Here is a 20,986-nt window from a genome sequence, read left to right on the forward strand (position 1 = left end):
AAGAATAGTAAGATCCTGCCTCTAAATTAAAAACAATAATGTGACACTTGAGCTAAGTCCTGTTGGAAAGTAAACCCCAGTGTGGGTAGACGTCCTCAATGGGAGTTTGAATGTGCCTTTAAAAGCTGGTAAGCTTTGGTGATGAAAACGCTTTTTAGAAAGAATAAAAATATCCATAGTGGTGGATGCTATAGCATAACCTGTTGTACCACAGACAAAAGGAGAGCATGTGAGAGCATTGCTTCCAGAACCATCCTTAGTTATACACCAAATTCAAGTGCAATGATTCCCCAGCTTCAAGACATTATAAAAACTCACAAAACTTACAGAAATCTGTTAAATTTACCATGATTGTTTTTTTTTTTTTTTTTTTTTTTTTTTTTTTTTTTTGCCACTGCAAAAGCAGCTGATTAAAATTAGCCCAAGGAAGGACTAGGAAGCTGAGAGCCCACTAAGAGAAAGTATCAGGAGCTGAACATATGCCCAATGAGCTCAAAGACTAAGAGAAGATGCGCTTGTCTGAGGTAAAATACAGAGGGATGAAATACAGAGGGGTAAAAAACAGAGGAAGTAGGTCGGGAACTGACCACACAGATTCCCCGTGGCACACAAAGCCACTGCAAAGTGCGCCATAATCTCATGTGTGCTATAGAAAGGCCATGTTGGCTGCCCTTGTGAAGCTCTTCACTGGCAGAAGCACTGAAGTATGAACAATGAAGTTTGGGGAAAACATGTTGAGCTAGAACTGCTTTGGGGACATGTAATTTCTCCTGGATAAATTCAGCAGGCAGTAGTGGGATATGCAAAGCCAGAAGCGAGGTCTGTGAGTCAGAATATGTGGTCGTTGCAGCTATGGTTTGAATGACGTCATTGGGCCTGCTGTTTACAGTAAAGAGGGCATGGCTGTTGCCTGGGTGACATCACCATTTATTCTACCTTTAAGAAGCAGACAGAGGAGGGGGTACAGTCCATTCTGGTTTTAGGTAAAGTTAGATATGTTACTAAAAGTCACTGAGGTAAGGGTCTGACTCTTGGAGACCGTATACAACCTCTGCACTCCCTGGTTGTGTGACCTTGGAAACAGAATTTAAGTCCAGCTTTTCCTAAGTGTAAAATAAGGGATGACAGTAGAATCTGCTTACAAGGTTGTAAGAATTGTGACCACATGGTGAAGTTCTTAGAGAAATATTAAGCACATGTCATCATTGCTCTTTAAGAAATGAGGCGACTCTAGTGTCTTTTTAATAATCATCTATTTTTTTCAAATGGTAACTGATTTCTTCAGTGACATGAACTAATAATCAGGGTTGATTTTATGGTTAAGACCACTCATGAAACTGACTCAATATAGACAACTTATTTATTGAAATATATATTAGCATATATACCATAGTATATATTAGTATGTATAATGTAATAAATAGTATATATACTATATTATAGATAGTATATGTAATATATAATATATAATATAACATATATATATATATATGTAACAGGTATCTAAATGTAACTCCAAATTATAATTTATTGATGTCTAATCCAGGCTTGAAGTAAAGATTAAAGAGCTTGTGTTGTGGATGGAAGTCTCTCTCTCTCTTCCTGTACTTCTTCATTTTCTTTTCTCCTTTCTTTTACTTCTATTTTTCTCCGTCTCTCTTGTATGTGCCTTCTACTTTTGAGTTCCCTGTTTCTTCTCCATCAATTTCTGCCCCCAAAATGTGCTTAGTCTATGACAAATTAAAACTAGGGTGCTATTGTGTGACTCTGCCTGTGAAGTTTATATCTACTCATCTCATATTCAGGGATAACAACAGACAAACAAGAAAGCAACCCTACCCAAGTCTACCTTAATGACCGAAGGAGTTTCTACAGTAACATACAGGAGCATAGAGGACTCAGGAAGTGCATCACCAAAAATCCTACCCCAGCATGGGTGATGACTCAGAACAGCTATGTGCCTAGAGATCCTTGTGTGGCTTTGAAATGTCTCCTGCATGAAGTCTCTTCCCACTTAGCACTTGTGGATGGAAAGGTCCCTCTTATGTCTTGTGGGATCTATGAGCCTGCAGAGCCTCCTTTGTTCCCTCCAGAAGGGAATGGTTCATTTCAAGGAAACAGCTACATGAGAGATGGATGCCAATTTAACTGTAGAGAGTATTTCCCACCATGAAATTTCAGTGGGGAAAAGCAACCCTGCCATGGTTAGTTAGGGCTGTCTGTAAAAGTGATGTATGATGAGCGTGGAAGCCATCAGGCCATGGGAGGAAACAACCATCAATCTTAAGGTCAGACTGGTAGCTCACGCCCAGCTCAACTGCTTACTAGTTGTATGACCTTGATCCCATTGTGTCGTTTCTCCATTTCCTGGCTTCATCATTTGTGAAGTGAGCATAGGCTTTACTTTTCTTTAGATTTATTTTATTTTACACATGTGTTTTGCCTGCATGTATGTTCATACATCATTACCTGGCACCTGCTGAGATCAGAAGGGAGCATTGATTCCATGAAACTGGAGATAGTTATAGTTGGAAGACAGCACATTGGTGCTGGGAACAAACCCAGGTGCTCTGCAAGACTAACAAGTGTTCTTTATGGCTGAATCATCTCTCTAATCTCCGGGCATAGACTAAATAAACATGAAACTTTAAGATATTATCTTCCCACTTGTGTTTCTGCATGCAACTCAACAGAAACAAGTGAAGTAGAAGTAAATCATAAACTCGTCAGTTTGGGGGGGGGGAATGAGACACAATGTACAGGGGCTAAAATGTGAAGAAAAACAGGAGATGGCACATGAGACAACACAGTTCAGCAGTAACATCCGAGAAAGCAGGGACAGAAACAAAACCTCTGAAAGGAAGGACTGAATAACCGTGGCACATGAGAAATGCCAGGGGTTCTGAGGGGGGCAGCTGTTGCTCAGGGACAAGCACAGATCCTATGATGGGCGACATGGGGGCGAGCTCAGAAAGTGCAAAAAATCCACTCTCAGAGGCGAAGGATTCATTCTGAAGCTTGAGCAAATAGGAATGAGCCCAGAGGAAGGAGAATGAGGTAGGCAGAGCTGGCCGTATGCGTCCTCCTGGGGTGGGGTTGTTCACAGACAAATGGGAACACAAAGGGCTAATTTTAGAGATAAAACGCTGGCAACCCTGAAGGAGGCTGGAAAGCTGGAAGGTATAAAGGACAAGTAACAGGATTTGATGCAGCAGAAGTAGAAAGACACCAAAGAAAAATGCAAACTAATGTAGCAAAAAGATGATTCATACAAAAGTATTGCTATGAGACGGTTAGATATTCTGATCACTTATTAAAAAAAAAAAAAAAGAAAGAAAGAAAAAAGTCAAGTCAGATCACCTGTGTGGAAAAATAACAGACAATGAATCAGGAACACAAGAGGTCAGGGGAATTGAAGAGCTGACAAGAAGTTAAAATAGGTTTGAATTGTGGGTCTTTGGAGCTCAAAGGTCATGGAAATAAAACCCTGTAGACGGAGATAATATTGGAAAGAGCATGAAGGGAAATTACACAGTGCAGGGGACACAATAAAGGAGAAATGGATCTAATTAAGAAATTTCTAATGGGTTGCTTTGTAAAAATAAAGAAATAGAGGATACAGGAAGTGAACACTGAAGTCTAACTACACGGGGCATATTAAAATCTCCACAAATACCTTTGCAGGTACTTATGAAGCATTATTGGGATTGGAAAAATATTTGAGCTAAAATCAATTTCCACCATCCTCTGGCACATTTCTGTCAGATCAGATTTTAGTGACACCACCAGACAGCAAAGTAAAATATAAAACTTGCAGCAGGAATCTTAAAAAGAAGTAGGAAATACACAAAAATAGTATCTGCAAAGCTAGCAGTGATGACAGCACCTAGGAAATCTAGAAGATAAAGCCTTGCTCAGGCTGTTGCTCAGCTTTAATACATTTGTAACCAAGTGACTCAACTTCCCAAATTAGAAAAAGAAAGTAGTGAAGGTTTAGATTAAAACCTGACACAAGCTCATAATGTGGAAAACAGACAAAAGCAGAGAAGTAAACCAGAAGACCGCACTTCTGAGATGATCTGAAGGCGCATTATCTTAAGAACAGAGCAAAATATTCCAATCAGAAAAGTAAAGAACTGCAAAATATGTCACTGGGAAAGGGCCGTGAAGATTATTACATACAGATTTCTGAGTAGTATGTTTAATATCCTTCACGAAATCTATTGTTTCTTATAAAAATACAAACTTCAGGCTCTTTGGCTTTGTACAAATAATTGGCTCCAGGCGCAGCCATGAGTTAGAACTCCACAGAAGAGAGGAGGAGGATGAACATTGAGAGGCCAGCAAAAATGCCTACGTGGTAAGTCCAGTTGACTGAGAACTAAAAGGATAATTCCAGAATCATTTAAATTTACTTAATTTTTAAGAAATTGTGATCTGATAGGGATAGGACATTAAGGCAAAAAGGTAGATTAGCTGAATGTGTATTGATGGTTGAATTCTACCTAAATTATTAGGTTGAGAATGAAATCAAGTATGAAAGACAGACACATGGCAGCGAGCAGACCATCTGAGGAATGCATTCTCAGTTCAAGGATATGGTACTCATTGAGGGATGACTGTTCCAAGCCATCTGACTCTTTTACAAGTTGTGCACTATAAACAATGCAATTCAGCAGAACTGGATGAAGGGCACTGAAGTTCTATGATCGAGAACACATATCCATTCCTACGTTTTCAGATTAACACTCTTCCCAATGACATCTCATTTTAATAGGATCAAAGGACTACTCGAAACAGAGGCACTCTTGCAAAGTATGCTTTCTAAGGACAAAGACCAACTTTGATTTCATATCAGACACTTATCTTGTGTCAGAATGAATGACTTACTTGGCGCATAATGTGTCAACAGTGATTTTGAATAATGAATAATCCCACAGACCCAGTAGTAATAAATAGTTTAAGCACTGTAATTTTCAAAGAAGCAGCACTCCTCCATGGCTCCACCCTGAGATATGAATATACTTGGAGTCAGAGAACACTAGGCAGGATTCCCTCAAGTCACAGATTGGCATGGCAGAGGCTCCAAGAGTGTGACTTTTGTTAGAGGTCAGTGAGAAGTACAGTTAACACATTTATCTGGTAATTTATTTTGCATATGAAAATAAACAAGCATTTGTGGATTATAATAAAAATTTCACATTAGTTATACTGAAATAACATGAGAGATCAAAGATTTTTTTTTGTAAATTATATGCTGTTGCTTTAAAAGGGACCACTGAATCTTTAGGGAAGCTTAAGTTTTTGCATGGTTGTTGAAAATTTTTTTATGAAAAGTTTGAGACCCAGTATCACATAATATCTTAGATGTAAGCAGTTATTCTCATTATAATTGCTGTAACTATTTTATTAACAGCTGGAAATTGTGGTCTAACTCAGTGGAGTGTTTGTACATATCTCTGTGAGAAAGCACTTTAAATACACTACTAGATTACACATGCATAATATTCTGTGATTATTTCATTGTTATTTATAGTTACCAGACTTGGACCTCAGTCTCTCTTCATGCTTTATTCTTTGCAATGAGTAGAAACTGTCAAATATTTACTGCTTTGCTACAAAAGGAAAATTAATAATAGCTAATTTCGGCTTTTTAAATTTTTTCTTTACATATTGTAATTCTTTGCTATTTTTACTCAGAGATTATTAAAAACACACATAGATGCAGATGGGATCATAGGATCACAACCTTTGACTAAGCTGTCTATATTTTTCAGAAATGATTCATTCATTATTTAATGAGTGGCATGAAAAGCTATATGATCCTAAAGGTAAATATGAAATATGGTTGAATTCCGGTGGGACCAGCTCATTCATTCAGAAATTCGAGAACTCTTTGCAAGGAAATCGAAGAAGTGTAAGAATGAATCAGATGGAAATTGTCTTTCAGAACTTGATAATTAAGTGAGAGAGATAAGCAGATCACTGCTGGCAATAGTATAATGAAGTATAGAACTTTTATATACAAGATTATATTAAAACCATATTGTAGAAACTACACATTGCATAATAAGTATTGAAAAGGAGTCTATGAGTTAGGTTAAAATCATCAAAAAGAACGGAAATGTGGAAGAGAGAGAGGCATGAAAGACAGAAATCGAGTAACACGACAAAACAAACTTCAATCCCCTTTCCTGCCTCACTAAAGGATTTGGGTAACCAAGGAGCTTTAAGCACAGTATGTAATTAAAGTATTAGTCACAGAAAGCTCTAATTTCATCCCCAGGAGTTTAAAAAATTAGAATTTAAGTGATGGTGTGAATTTAATTTATAAAAAGAACAGTGAGTCACAAGCTGCTCTTGTCAACAGCATCTCAGCTTTGTCCAAACAGAAGCTGCGAATCTGTGTTTAGAGCGAAGGGGCAAGACTTCTAAAAAATGGGAAAAACAAAGGAGCCAAAGTGGTTTTTAAATTATTTGGGGGCTAAAAGTCACAATGTGTGTGTGGATGGGATGCATGAACACTTGTTTCATCCGAATATTGTGGGTAAAACCTCCCTCCCTAGCGTTTGCTGCCTAGAAATTACTTGTTGATAGAGCATGCTTCTAGTGTTTGTAGAAAACAGTTTTGTTTTCATACTCAAGCATCTGTATGAATATATAAATAAGAGCCTTTCTACCATCCTCTCTTTTCATTTCTAGGCATAGATATCCTTCATCAACTAGGCATTAGAGGCAAAGATGTGAGACACACATCATCAGCGACTGCTGTGCCATCGTCATCCACACCATTACCTCGGAGGGTCCATTTGACAGAATTTGGTGTCATTTTAAAAAATAATGCCTATATTGAGGCACCTCTAGTGAACATTTTACCAATTAGTTTAAGACAGCCACTGACAGTATTGATTGGGTTGCAATCACACAAAGTGAACAATGCATTTCTCTTCAGCATTCGAAATAACAACAGGCTGCAATTAGGAGTACAGTTACTGCCTAAGAAACTAGTAGTGCACGTTGGAGGAAAGCAATCAGTAGTTTTCAACTACAGTGTCCATGATGAGCGATGGCACTCCTTTGCCATCACTGTTCGAGACCGAGTTGTCTCCATGTTTGTTGAATGTGGAAAGAGATTTTTTAGTGGTGAGACTACTTCCGAAGTTCAGACCTTCGACTCTCACAGTGTGCTCACCTTGGGAAGTATGAACAATAACTCTGTCCATTTTGACGGAATAGTGTGTCAGCTGGATATTATTCCTTCCACGGTAGCATCTGCAGACTATTGCAGATACATGAAACAGCAGTGCCCCCAAGCAAACATATCCCAAGCTGAAACAAGCCTTCCTCATGCAGCAGTAATGCCGACCAGACACCCTGAGCACACTCCCCTGCCCAGAGGAGTTGCTGAAACAGAATTGCCACAGAAGATATTCTCTGAGGGCAAAGCCATTCCAAATATCAGAAATAACCGCTCCACCACAGTGCGTAAAAGCCAGGAGCACCAGATATCAAGGTCCCAGTTAACATCTTTCCATTCAGAAAATGTCTCGGCTGTGACTCTGCCAAACTACAGAACTGAAGCTAAAGAAATTACCACTGAGGAACAGACAAATTTAAACCTGTCAGCGTCTCATCATCACCCAACTGAGACAAGAATACACACAGCTGGATCAGACATCACCCAACATGGCCAAGAAGCAGCTGACCTGCCCGTGCCGAAGCAGACATCATCTAGCATTGCACACACAAATCAAGAGGCCGTGACTAATCTCAAGAAGGCTGTCACAGCAAATCTACACACCAACGAACTCATGGAAATGGAGCAGATTTTAAACACCACCATGTATAGAGTGACACATGGGCCCTCGGTGGACAACCACCTTGAACTAAGGAAGGAAGGTGAATTTTACCCTGATGCTACTTTCCCCATCGAAAATAGCTATGAAGCCCAGCCTTATGAGTATTATTACTATGAGGATTATAGTGCAATGCTTGACATGGAGTATATTAGAGGGCCAAAAGGGGACACTGGACCTCCCGTAAGTTGGATTTTTCTTTTTAAACTATGTCTTAATGCACTAACTTACCATGCATTTCAGAGAGTGCCCGAACCATACAATATAGGACAAACCAGAGCTATCTAAGAAATGTATCTTGCCACAGTGGGTGACTTCATGTTTTTTATAACAAATCAGCCAATGTGAAATCCTGTCTCAAATTATACTTTTTTTCTAAATTGGCAGTCTGAAAAATTATCTAACTCTTGGTAAAGAGATGGAGAAACTATATGGTTTTCTAATTCAATTGAAATCCAACCAGGAATTTGACTGCAAATTATATTCTTTATGAAAAACAAGAACAGGGTCAATGCCTAGTTATGTTACAAAGGATATATAAAAGTTAGCTTATGGAAAAATATAGTAAATATGCCAATTAAGTATGCCTTTATCAAAATAACATTAAGTGGATTATCAAAGTATATTTTTTGTTATTTAGACAGATGTTATTTTGTAGACAAATGCTAGAAAAAAAGCAAATTGAGATGTTATCATTCTCAGTGGAATATTTTCATTTCCACAGTGAATAATGTAGTTCATGATCTCTTTAATGATGTAGTCAACTTACACTTACACTGGGTTGAAAAAGATGAGCCTATTTAATGGAGAACCCCAAGACAATCCACTAACACAAAAACAAAGTTGTGAAACATTGGTCTGAACTTCTCAGTTCTGAATTTCTTCCATTATGCAGATACAATTAGAGATCAACATTAGAAAATTTCTAAAATCTCTTAAAAACCTCATTTGCAATTAGTGTTGTAACTGATTATTTTTGCATTTGATATTTGTATATCTTAAGTAATTTGCCTGTATGTCTTTAGAATTTTATTTCAAAATTGCAAGAACACTAAATGAGTCCTAAGGCACTTTTTATTAGTACTTTTATTGTCATATGTGTGTGGATGTTTTGCCTGCATGTTTCTGTACCACATGAATGTCTGATGGCCATGGAGGCCTGAAGAGGGTATTCATTCAGTCTCCTGGAGTTACAGACTTTTGTGAACCATCATGTGGGTGCTGAGGATCAAACCCAGGTCTTTTGTAGGAACAGCAATTCCTCTTACCATCTCTCTAACACTTCTTCACTTGATGCAAATACAACTGGAATTATCGATTGAGTTCTAGAAACCATAGACTGAGAGGGGATGATGCCATGTTCTTGACTGGTGTTTCCTTGTGGTTATTACTTGAAGCAGTTGTAGTCTTAGCAAGTCTTCCTACAGCAAAGTGTTGGGGCTTACAGTAAATCCAGTAGGGGCACTGCTGTATAGAAGTAGCACCTTTGCAATACTTATAAAGAACTATGAGTGGCCCCCTGCTTTTTTTTGAAAGTCAGTGTAGTGATGAGCGTTGATCTGCTACCTCTTCTGTAAAGTCCCAAGTCATTATTCCATCTGGATTTGTAAAACATAGCATGTTCAACAGACATTTCCATAGACTCTGCAGAGCTTGAGGCAGAAACACAGCTCCTTTGTTCTGAAGGTGTCTACATTCCCATAAGAAAAAATAAGTACATGTGTAACCATATCTTGTGATGAAGCAAGAAGCATGCTCTTGGGTCCTGGAGAGACAGCATTGCTTCTAACCTTAGTTCAGTTACTAATACCACCTTGGGCAGCTCACAGCCACCTATAGCTCCAGGGAATCTGGAACCTCTGGCCGCCAAAGGCACTGCACTTGTAAGTGTGAGTACACACACACACACACACACACACACACACACACTTATGTGCACATACGCACAATTAAAAACAATAGAATAGATCATATGTGACTGAAAGGCATAATCTCATAAGCTAAAAGTGTGGAATGAAAAATATTATTTTGGAGCTGGTCCCTCGGAGCAACCCCATGTAGATCACTGCATTAGGTTATGATAGAATTATGTGGGGCTGGCCCTTAAGGGCTAACTATTTCCTAACATAGAGAAGACAGAGTGGTGACTGTCACTCACTCCTGTGAGTGATGATCTAACGAGCTCTTCATGTGCATTTTCTTGAAAGAGTTTTGTAACATTAGTACAATTGTCCTCGTGTTCCAGTGAAAGAAACAGAAAACCGAAGGAGTTTTTGTCTTGCCAATAATATGCCTTGTGAATGGTACAGCCAGGATTTGAATACAGATTTTCTGTCTCTAAAGCCAAACTCATTTATGTTAGGTTGGATAATGATGGGCAAAAACCCAAGCAAGGTACTGTCACATCACAGAGAATCTTAACTGTCAAACTGGTAGAACTTTATGTTATTATCAGGGCTTTTGTAGGGTTCTAAACAAGAACACTAACTTAGAAAAGTCAGTCTGGCAATAGTACCAAAATAGGTGGAAAGTTCCTGGTTCCATGTTGGTATTGTATTATTTCGACATTGTTTGGGTTGGCAGAAGTAAAAATTGGAAGGCAGGATTCTGAAAGAAGATATATATATATATATATATATATATATATATATACACTATCTGTTATGAAAGACATATATATATATATATATATATATATATATATATATATATATATGAGCGTGGGCATTAATTGGATCTAGAATTCAAGTAAAAAAAAGAGAATCAGAGATTGTTGTCATGTTTTAAGATTATAGACAGGGAGAATAGCAATAGCAATACTGAAAATAATGATGAGAATCTGTCCATTTAATACCACCAGCAGAAGATGCTTGATAAGAAGAAAGGCAATAAGTCACTCAGTTGAAAGAGTTGAAGAAGCAAAGTCAAGGCTAGGGTACAAATCTGAGAGTCTTCTTTGTCAACATTGGAGTTGAAAATGATAAGGATTGTAGTGTTTTCAAAGGAAGAGCCTTGCAAGAGGGCCAGGGACCAAAGCAGGGGAGACTTTGCTTGCTGCATAGAGAAGAAGAAAGCAGAGTAGTTGAAATGATTGCAGAGAAAAATGTTGTGCTTATTTCAAAACTCAGGGGAGGAAAAGATTATTTTGGGGGGAAGAAACTGATTGGCATTGCTAAGAGCTACAGAGGAGTCAGAGTGAGAACTGGGTGGAAATATGGAGGATCCCTCCTTTCTTCTGATAGAAGGCCACAGCTGAGTATGGAGAGTCCAGCTCCACAGCAGTGTGGGAGAGTGAAGGTAAGTTCCAGAGCACTAGTAAGAGGATGGAGGTGATAGGGTTCTTGAACTTGGAGGGGCTGGGTACTTCCTGATGTTTCTGTGTAAGCCCTGTGGCCTGACCAGCTTCCCACCTTTGAGTGATAGCATTTTCCTGTCTCCATCACTATAAAGTTCATCTATAGTGTATTTTTAATTTATGATTTTACAAACATATAACAAATGTACGCGTGATAATCCAATAACACATAAAACCAAGATATTAGGTACTTTTTATCACCATATCATGTGTGGAGCCTTCAAATTCTGTCTTCTAGTTCTTCATGAAACATGTGCTCTTGTAAACTAGTTGCCCACTGTGCTGCAAGGTCTGAAACACCAGTCCTCTGTACCAGTACTTTTGTGTCTAGCCTCCCTCCATATTCCCTCCGACCTCCAGAAGTCACTCTACCCTCGCCTTTGAAACTGACATAGTTATAACTTTAGCTTCTATGCTTAAGTGAGAATAGATTGCATTTTCTGTGTCTTCCCCTTCCATCCATGTTATATTATCCTAGCCTGTGATACATACTGTGTTTGGTTACCTAGTCATCTCCTGGTTGGTTCCCTCCCTTGGCAGTTGCTTGTAGAGCAATGATAAATGTGGAGAAGAAGCAGGTTTCTCTCTCCCATGCTGACTTCATTTCTTTACACACACACACACACATGCACACACACGCGCGCGCGCGCACAACACACACACACACACATGCGCGCGCGCACACACGCAGTAGGACAGCTGGATGGCGATTGGTCTATTTTTAGGTTTTGTGGAATGTCCATACTGCTTCCTATAATTGCCTTACTAATTTACATTCCCACAAATAAGAGTTTGTGAGAGTTTCTCCATCCTTGCTGTGTATTTTTTGTTTTGTTTTGTTTTTGCTTTTTGGAAAAAATAACTGAAGAACAATGATATCTCATTGTGGTTTTAATTGCATTTAACTAGGGAAACTGAACATTTCTCACATGCTTATTTGACACTTGTGTTACTTAATCAAGAAATGTTCATGTAGATGATGATTCGTCCATGTGAAGAGATTATTTTGCTGTGAGGTTTTTCAAAACCCTGATATATTCTCTTACTAACTTGTCTGAGGAATGAATGTTTTGTAAATGTTTCCCCATACTGATGGTTATTTTTTCATCCCTTTAATTTAAGCTTTATTTTTATTATTGTGCGTATGTGGTTTGCCTTCATTTATATAACCGCACCACGTCAATGCTTGGTGTTATAGAAATCTGTAAGATACTGGGAACTGAATCCAGGTCCTCTGCAAGAGCAGCCAGTGTTCTTAACCACTGAGCCAGTTAGCTTTATTACTGAACACCTGCTATGCCACATTGGGCATAAGACAGATTTATTATGCTTTATAAGAAATGCCTCTGTGTAACAGGTTAACACATCATGAAGGTCTTTGGTATAATTCCTTCACAAGGACACAAAAAGTGTAGTGTTTCTTTTCTCGAGGTTGAGATGCTCTTTCGACGCATGTTTAGAAAATAAACCTGTGCTTGAGCGCCAGCCCTAAGTTGAACATCTCCTTCTGTAATAAAAATAGATGCAGGTAAAAGTCACTCACAAAAGCACTAGCTATGCTCTCTGCAAAATCCAGACAGCATGGCTGTAACCATAGCCACGGCTTCCTGCGGCCACTTCTGGCCACATTAAAGAGGAGAAATGGGAGAACTTCACCTCATCCATGCCGATGTGGGTGAGAGATTAATGTTGCTTTTGTCACCTGGGAACAGGGAATGGGGGGGGGTTATTGTGGTGTAGGATGAATATTTGCACGAAAGACATGTTTACTATTTATCCCGCCTGATGTCTTGATGTTTGCTTCCTAAGGGTCCCCCTGGCCCCATGGGTATCCCAGGTCCGTCAGGCAAGAGAGGCCCGCGGGTGAGTAGATGGACTTACTCATGCTGTCAGAAAGAAGTGTAAGATCCCAGGGTGTTTTGCTTTTTCCTAGCGCTGGGCAGTGTGTACATCCTCTGGAAACACGTGTCTTCACACTCAGCTCCTCCAATGAAGTGTTGTTTGTGTCAGTGTAGGCAGCTGAAGAGCTCTCTGTGAAAATGCCCAGGGAATAGGATCAACCTCTGAGAGCTGTGACTGCTTGGCTCCTTTATTCTTAGTTATAATGTGATGCCAGAGTTTGAAGGTAAGTTATGTTTGGGGAATGAAGGGGGTCAGATTGTATAGCAGTAAATATAGGAGTCATTGACTAGGAAAAAAAATGAAGGATTTTTTTTTTTTTTTATGGATCAGCAGCAGTTTCTCATGTTACATGGGTGCCACAAACATGTTAGTGTTCTGTTAACGCCTGAGAAATAAATGTAGCGTTTTGCTGGAGAAAGTCTTCCTCAAATAAACTAGAAAAATGATTGTGTGCTACTAAGACAGATGCAAATGACTTTAATGTAATCGGCTTTCTTTGCACCCTTATTTATATCACACTAAGAACTGAAAGCCAAGACACTGTACAATATTACTCTACGCTCTCTGTGTATCCACACCACATGATTGTGCATTTGGAGGCTAAGACAAATTTCCAGTGTGTCTTACTCCTCTTTGGCATTTTCTGGACTCTGGAGTTGATGGTCTATCAGGCCCTCCCACACCCCCTCTGGCCATTGTCTATTCCCTGTACTCCAGCATGTCTCCAGCACACCAGTCTGTCATCTTCACCCTTCCACCTTCTGTGAGGAGACTTTTGGAACCTGCTTTCCTTCTCTCGGCTCTTGTTTGCGCTGATTCTATTCCCTCTTTACTCCAAGACTATTGTTTTCCAACAGGATTTCCTGCAGGTTTTGAATCTCAAACTGCACTAAAGACACATGAGTCCCCATCTCTCATGTCCATCCCTCTTTTATTTGCCCAACCTGCTATCACCTAAGGGGAGAACAGTCTGCTCCTTAGAACTAGTTATTTCCGCTGCGATCCTGATTGCACCCCTTTAATCAATTCTCTAACTGGAAAGCTGCATCTTTGCAAATTCTCTCTCCCTAAATTTGGTACTGTTTGGTCACAACCAACAAGTCGTTGCTCTTTGAAAAATCACAAACTTTAATAGATACATGTTTTTTTTTTCTAAAGCCATAGTGGTGGCTCATGTTGCACTGCTGAGTTTTGTGAAATAGGGGTAAACCTTGAAATCTACGGCAACAATTCATTCATTCATTTCAATGTTTCTCCCCATCTGCTTTTCTTTCTTAAGTTCATTAATGTCCTAGACTGTAATAGTTTCTCCCTAGTTTTATTCTTATGAGACGGATTTTCATTGTCAACATGGTTGAGTTGCCCAGAACAGTTTTTCCTGAGGAGGCGTAATTGCTGAATCAATATTGTGTATTAAGGTATACACCTAGAGAACACAAAGGCAGGAGAACAAAGCCCATCAGGCAGCCCTGAAGCCTTCAGAAGAAGTCTCAGTCTCTGTGCTCAATGGCTGTGTGAGCTTAATTTTCCATTCGTGAATAAGAATAACGTAGCTGTCATGCAGGGTGTTGTATGAGCTAGTAATGAGAATTGTCAAGTATGTTCATAGCTCAAGGCTCAAACTAGGCTCTCAAGGAATACAATCAATTTTTTAATTCAGGTGATAGTAATCTATCAGCAAAGTACAATCAAATTGGCAAACATTCAAGTAGCTGCTAGAATACTATATGGAATACCAGACTAGTACGATAAAAATCTCTTCAAAATATTTTAATCCTGAAACTAAATAGCACAAGTCATGATGCAGTTGAAACAGTAGCACTATATTTACACACAGACTAGAACAGCATACAATGACTGGAGGCAACATACTATGACTCACATGCAGTAGTCTCAGCAGAAGGTGTCTAGAGACAGAGGTTACCTCATGACGACGAATCCAAGGGTTTTGTTGTTGTTGTTGTTTAACCCAAGATTTTAAAAGGAAGATAGAACCAAATTGAGATTTGAGGAAGTATTTGGATAGATGCGGCAAAGTTAATGAAGTGAGAATTTAGGAAAGTCATTATCCCATAAGCACATCTTGGCTTATGAATGGGTGCACAGGTTGAAGAGTACAGAAACCAAACAAACACATATTGGTGGGCTTCTGACTCTTCACAGCTTAGATGGAGAAGTAAACTCTGTGTCTGGACAAAGATGGTGGATAGTGCCACACATTGAGGCAATATTTGATGTAAAAGTTGGACTCTGTATTCTGCTGTCTGAAAAACATAGCCATTCATTCCAAGACTAGAATAGCAAAGGTAGCAGAAGGAATAACTTAGAAAATATAATTTCATTTTTGCTTTTAGTATTTATCTTAAGTAGTCTATATTACATAATAGTTATATGGATGTCAAAAGAAGCCCTGTTTTTTATATCTGTTCTTAGAATAATGAGACATTTTCACTATTTGCAGGGCATTCCAGGACCACATGGAAATCCTGGGTTACCTGGGTTGCCAGGTCCAAAGGTGAGAAATTTCTGTTGAGCATCATGTCACTTTCCTGACATCTTAAAAGAATGTTCTCTGCTTTCCAGGCTAGAATTGGGACATAGAAAGTCTCTGACAATCCTAGGTCTTGGCTCTTTAACAAGATTTTCTGGACAGGTTGTTCTGGGTAGCATAAAAAGGGGACCCATGAGGAGCGGCCAGTGAGCAGTATCCTTCTCTGGCCTCTGCTTTAGTTCTGCCTTCAGGAACCTGCCCTGCTTGAATCCCTGCCTTGGTTTCCATCCATGATAGGCTGGGATTGGGAAATGAAAGCCAAATAAACCTTTTCTTACCTTAGTTGTTTTTGGTCAATATTTAATTACAGCAATAAAAAGCAAAATAGCCTATCTAGATGTTATTGCCCCTTTATATACGCAATGTCACTTAGTCTGAAGGTGTTTTGGGTCTTGTTTTGTTGAGATAAAGGTTGTGCTGTGTCAGCATGGTTAGTGTTGAACTCCTGAACTCAAAAGATCTCTCAGCCTTCCGAGTGCTGCAGGTCCCTGCACTTTCTTCTTTGCCAAGTTTATAATTTTTATCGTTATTACTGTTATTTAATGAGTTGGGTCCTTAAACATTAAACTACCATGCAAACAATTTCTTAGATCAACAATCTTGTAAACAATAATGTGCCACTGTAGTCACTGGTAGAAATGACGATGGCTCTTAACAGACAATCTGGAGAACAAACTTCCCTCTCAAAAAGTTTCTTTGACGAATGTAGGATTCTTAGTTATATTTCTAATTTGCATCTAAATTTGTAATTGGTCAAAGAAAAGACTGAGCATCAGGTGGGGCTTCTCCGCTGGCCATCTCTTCTTGGTTGGTCAGCTCTTGGGGTGTTTAGAAGCATCCGTAAATCCACGAAAGAAGATGCAGTTACTTTTCTCTCTCACAAATAGTGGAAATAGTATTTATCTTAGCTGAAAATGGTAATAAAATTCAGAGCTGACATTTTAAAGACTCTCCACGTGCCTTCTCTATTTTATGAGGGTCTGACAAATACTTTGAGGAAAAGACACATTACTCCTAAGCATTTGGAGCCATCGATTTTCTATTGGCAGTACAGAATACCATAGATAGGGACATTTATGAAAGAAAAAAACTTCATTCTAGCCTGTGGTTCTAGATGCAAAATTTAAGGTCAGTCATTTGAATCAGCTTGCTGCGGGGAGAACCTTTCATCTGCCTTCAGCAAATCCCCTGTCCCTACAAACATTGAGTACTTAAACTTCAACATGAGTTTCAGGAGGAAAATCCCACAATAGCATCACAGGAAAGATTATTTTATATATTTATATATATTATATATTTATTTATATACTTATACTTGACATCATATTTCTCTTGAAATATAAAAGAATTCACTGACTGTGGAAAGCATCTGTTTTAACAACAGAATAGATTTTAACAGTGTCTTCTTATTTCTCTTCTTTTCTTAATCATAAAAGTTATACTAGCATGCACTTTCGAGATTTTGAAAAAACACTCAGGTAAAATCATATGGTAAAATGTTAGGTTTTGTGATAAGCAATTTCCTCTCATTAAATTATCATCACCAGCTATAACAATACCATTATTATTAATGTGAAATAATTATTAATAACAAAATAACATATTTAGCTAATAATAGCAAAAAAATTTGTTGTGTTTCAAAAGTAGCAAAGGTAGTGTAAACTTCACTATTTGTGTAAAGAGAATAGTTTTAATAGTGATATTACTTACTGTTTAGGTTTTGAAATTTCATTTCTACCTAGGAAGTTATTAGGGATCTCAGCTTTTACAAATCAGACTAAAAGACATGCTAGAAAGAAAAAAACTCATGTCTAGCTCAAAGGTTCTTTTCTCTATTTTTTATTCATTAACATTTTGTCACACCAGACTAACAGGTTCTAGTCATTGCCGTGTTGAAGTGTCCTCTGTCACCCTCTTCCCTTCCCCACTGAGAGTCACCATCTGACTTTCCGTCTTCTCTTCATTGGTGACCCACTGAGGTTCACTGGAGTTCCTTGCACGCATGAACGGACCTCTGTTTACTGGTGCCTGAGTAACTTACCAATGGCCACATTGCTGAAGAAATGAAGAAAGCCATTAACTGCCACCATTTCCTCAAGGAAGGCTCCTGCTCCATTCGTGATGAAATGCTGAAGGGCTGCTCTTGGTCTTGTAGTGAAAACCATAGCTGTTGTGAATCCATGAATACAAAATAATGTTATTTAATATCACACACTGTGTATGGACTGAACATATGGGCACAAGTTCTGAACCCAGTAGCACATACATGTCCCAAACCCGGTAGCATCTTTGGACAGATGACTGAACACATTAGCACAAACCATGTACCTCATGCTTCACAAAGTGTCTCTTAACTCTCATATTCAGGGCCCCAAAGGAGATCCTGGGTTGTCGCCAGGCCAAGCTGCTTCTGGAGAAAAGGTAATTATTTTTCAATGAATAAGAATGTTTTATTTATTTTTAATATTTACAAATAGAAGTTTCTAGGGGTCTGGGAAGATAGTGTAACAGGTGAAGTGCTTGCTACACATGCATGAGGACCTGAGTTTGGATCCCTAGCAACCACATTTTAAAAATGAATATCATGGGCTGTATTAGGGTAGGCAACTTCAGTGCTGGGAGGCAAGAAAGGCCACTCTTAGAGGCTTACCCCAAATTCCAGGTTGGGTTAGTGACCCTGCCTCCAAATGTAGGGAAACAGTTATGGGAAGATACCCAACTTTATCTCTGGCCTCCATTATGTATATATGTGAATGCGCACGCACACACACACACACACACACACACACAGAGAGAGAGAGAGAGAGAGAGAGAGAGAGAGAGAGAGAGAGAGAGAGAGAGAGAGGAGAGATAGTACTTCTCACTCTTTAAACATATTTTACATATTTTTGGTATGGCCAGAGCAGAAAACTGTCGAATTTTAACAAAGGCATATTTGAAAAGTTAAGTAAACTCCATTGTCAGCTTCACCTGCTGATTTGTCTTCCCATTACCATTATTAAGTGTCTTTTAGGCTGACGTGTGTCAGACCCAATGAATGGGCAAAAGTGTTGGAGCAGAATGTGGTTTTTCATTTGTGTTTGTTCCTTTGAGACAGAGTCTCATGTAAATCAGGGTGGCCTCAAACTCCCTGTGTTTCTAAAAATAACATCTCTTCCCCAAGTGCTGGACCACAGGCGCTGTATCACCATATCTGGCCCAGGACCTGTTCTTAACCTTGAAGGTTTTACTGTTAAAATGTATGAACACTTAACACCTAAATACAAAGTCATGTGTTTTAGGAATGTTCTAGATCCTTTACATGAGTGGTTCTCTACCTTCCTAATGCTGCAAACCCTTTAGTACATTTCCTCATGTTGGGGTGACCCTCAACTATAAAATTATTTTTATCACTACTTCATAACTGTAATTTTTTCTCTGTTATCAGCTGTGATGTAAACATCTGTGTTTTCTGATGGTCTTAGACAACCCCTGTGAAAGGGCCATTCAACCCCAAAGGGGCTGTGACCCACAGATTGAGGATCACCACTCATTTATACATGGTATAAAAGGCTAGCTAGCTACTGAGAGGCAGTTTTTATGCCATATCTTCTAGTTATAAAGACCAGAGCAGGTAGACTTTAGGTCCATTACTTAAAGGTAGTAACTGTTAGAATTAATGATAGAGCTAAGCTTTCTAACTTCTAATTCAGGGTGCTTTTCATGCCATCTTGACACTCTGAAATTTGTGCATAAAAACTAATGATTTAAATTAAAAATAGCAACAAACTCCTAATTGGAAGGATGATGCTGATTTTCAGTAAGAATAGGTAACAAATGAATTTTTAAATTTTATTTTGTTGTTAGGGAATTAGCAATGCTCTTTATTAATTATTTTTATTTTTATTACTTAAATTTACTATCTGATTATTTCATAATATACAGTGCATTCTGATCTCTCTTAACTCCTCCCCACCCTTGTCTACACAACTTCTTCCCTTTCTCATACTCTTATCTGTTGTGTTTTTTGACCTTGCTTAACCATGACATCTTTATGGAGCTGTTCTCTGGAGCCCTGGGGGCTCAGCAATCAGTGCACAGCTAAAGACAATGACTGCCCAGCTTCCAGAATCTATCAATAGAAAATATTGCAGGAGTAAGAAGTAGGGTCCAATGAGCCCCTCCCCCACCTTTGATTGACTGTTGAGAGGACTGTAAGGAGTATGGTTTTTCCGCCCACCGCCTGGTCTTGTCCTGCCGCCACGCCGCCAGCCTCAAATAATGCACAGAGACTCTGTATTTGATATTATACTGTTGGCCAGTTACTACTTTCTTATCGGCTAGCTCTGTCTTAAGTATTAACCCATTTGTGTTAATCTATATATTTCCACGTGGTCTTCTTACCCAGAGCCAGCTGCTGCGTACTGCTCTCTCCAGACTCTCCATCCTGATTCTTCCTTACTACTTCCTCCTTGTCTCCTAGTCCCTCCTATCTTCCTTTCCTATTGGCCAACAGTGCTTTATTTATTAACCAGTATGAGAAACATATACAGAATGACATCTCCCATCATCTCCTCTTTTCTGTCTAAATAAAAAGAAGGGTTTTAACCTTAACATAGCAAAATATATCACATAACAGTTATCAAATAAGAATCACAGTTAACACTATTTAGTCCATTAACATTTAGCAAGATTTGAAGAAAATATTCCATCATCTATTTTATCTTTGTGAATTAAAGTCCTATATGTAATTTATCTTTAAGCTTAACTAAGGAAAACTATAACCATAACTATCTGTCTTCAACTCCATCAAAGACCACAGAAGGATAGTATATAAACTCTAGAAATGACAGAGACAACTCACTGCCTGGTCACCTGAAGTTCTTTTGTAATCTTCCATCTTCAGCCCATAGGCCATAGTGTGTCTGGCAGACTCTTCAGCAAAGCAGGAGACTTTAAACTGTCTTCTTGTATTGGCAGTTTGTCCGTCACTTTTCGCTGTGTCCTGCAGACTGTCTGGCAGACTCTTCCATGAAGCAGGAACTCTATAGCAATGTCCATCTTGAATCAGCAATCACCTTTCTGTGGGTCCTGCATGTCCAGTTTATATAGCACAAAGTCAAACAGTCCAGACAATAGCAGTATCTTGTCCAAATGGCTAGTCTTGCCATATTGGAAGTAAACTCCATAACGAGTTTCTTCAATGTCCAACTTCATCTTCCTTTTTGATGGTGTTGCCAAGAGCAATTATGTCTCACTGTCACGAAAACCCTAAACCATTTTAAATGCCATATTCTGTAGGTCTTTGAAAGGTTTGAAGAATGCCTATCTATCTCAAATACA

The 20,986-nt window shown here is 38.8% G+C and overlaps 1 protein-coding gene across 1 annotated transcript in view; it reads left to right on the top strand.

Annotated features, from left to right (window-relative positions):
• Nucleotides 1-20,986, top strand: part of Col24a1 (collagen type XXIV alpha 1 chain) — a 259,948-nt gene that overhangs the window by 12,062 nt on the left and 226,900 nt on the right. Inside the window, exons 4-7 of the mRNA XM_051194789.1 lie at nt 6,703-8,039; nt 13,021-13,074; nt 15,575-15,628; nt 18,032-18,085. Coding sequence (XP_051050746.1) covers nt 6,703-8,039; nt 13,021-13,074; nt 15,575-15,628; nt 18,032-18,085 — 1,499 coding nt within the window. The remainder of the gene's footprint in view (nt 1-6,702; nt 8,040-13,020; nt 13,075-15,574; nt 15,629-18,031; nt 18,086-20,986) is intronic.

The sequence above is a fragment of the Phodopus roborovskii genome, unplaced genomic scaffold (genome assembly GCF_943737965.1).
Source record: "Phodopus roborovskii unplaced genomic scaffold, PHOROB, whole genome shotgun sequence".
Taxonomy (NCBI): Eukaryota; Metazoa; Chordata; class Mammalia; order Rodentia; family Cricetidae; genus Phodopus; species Phodopus roborovskii.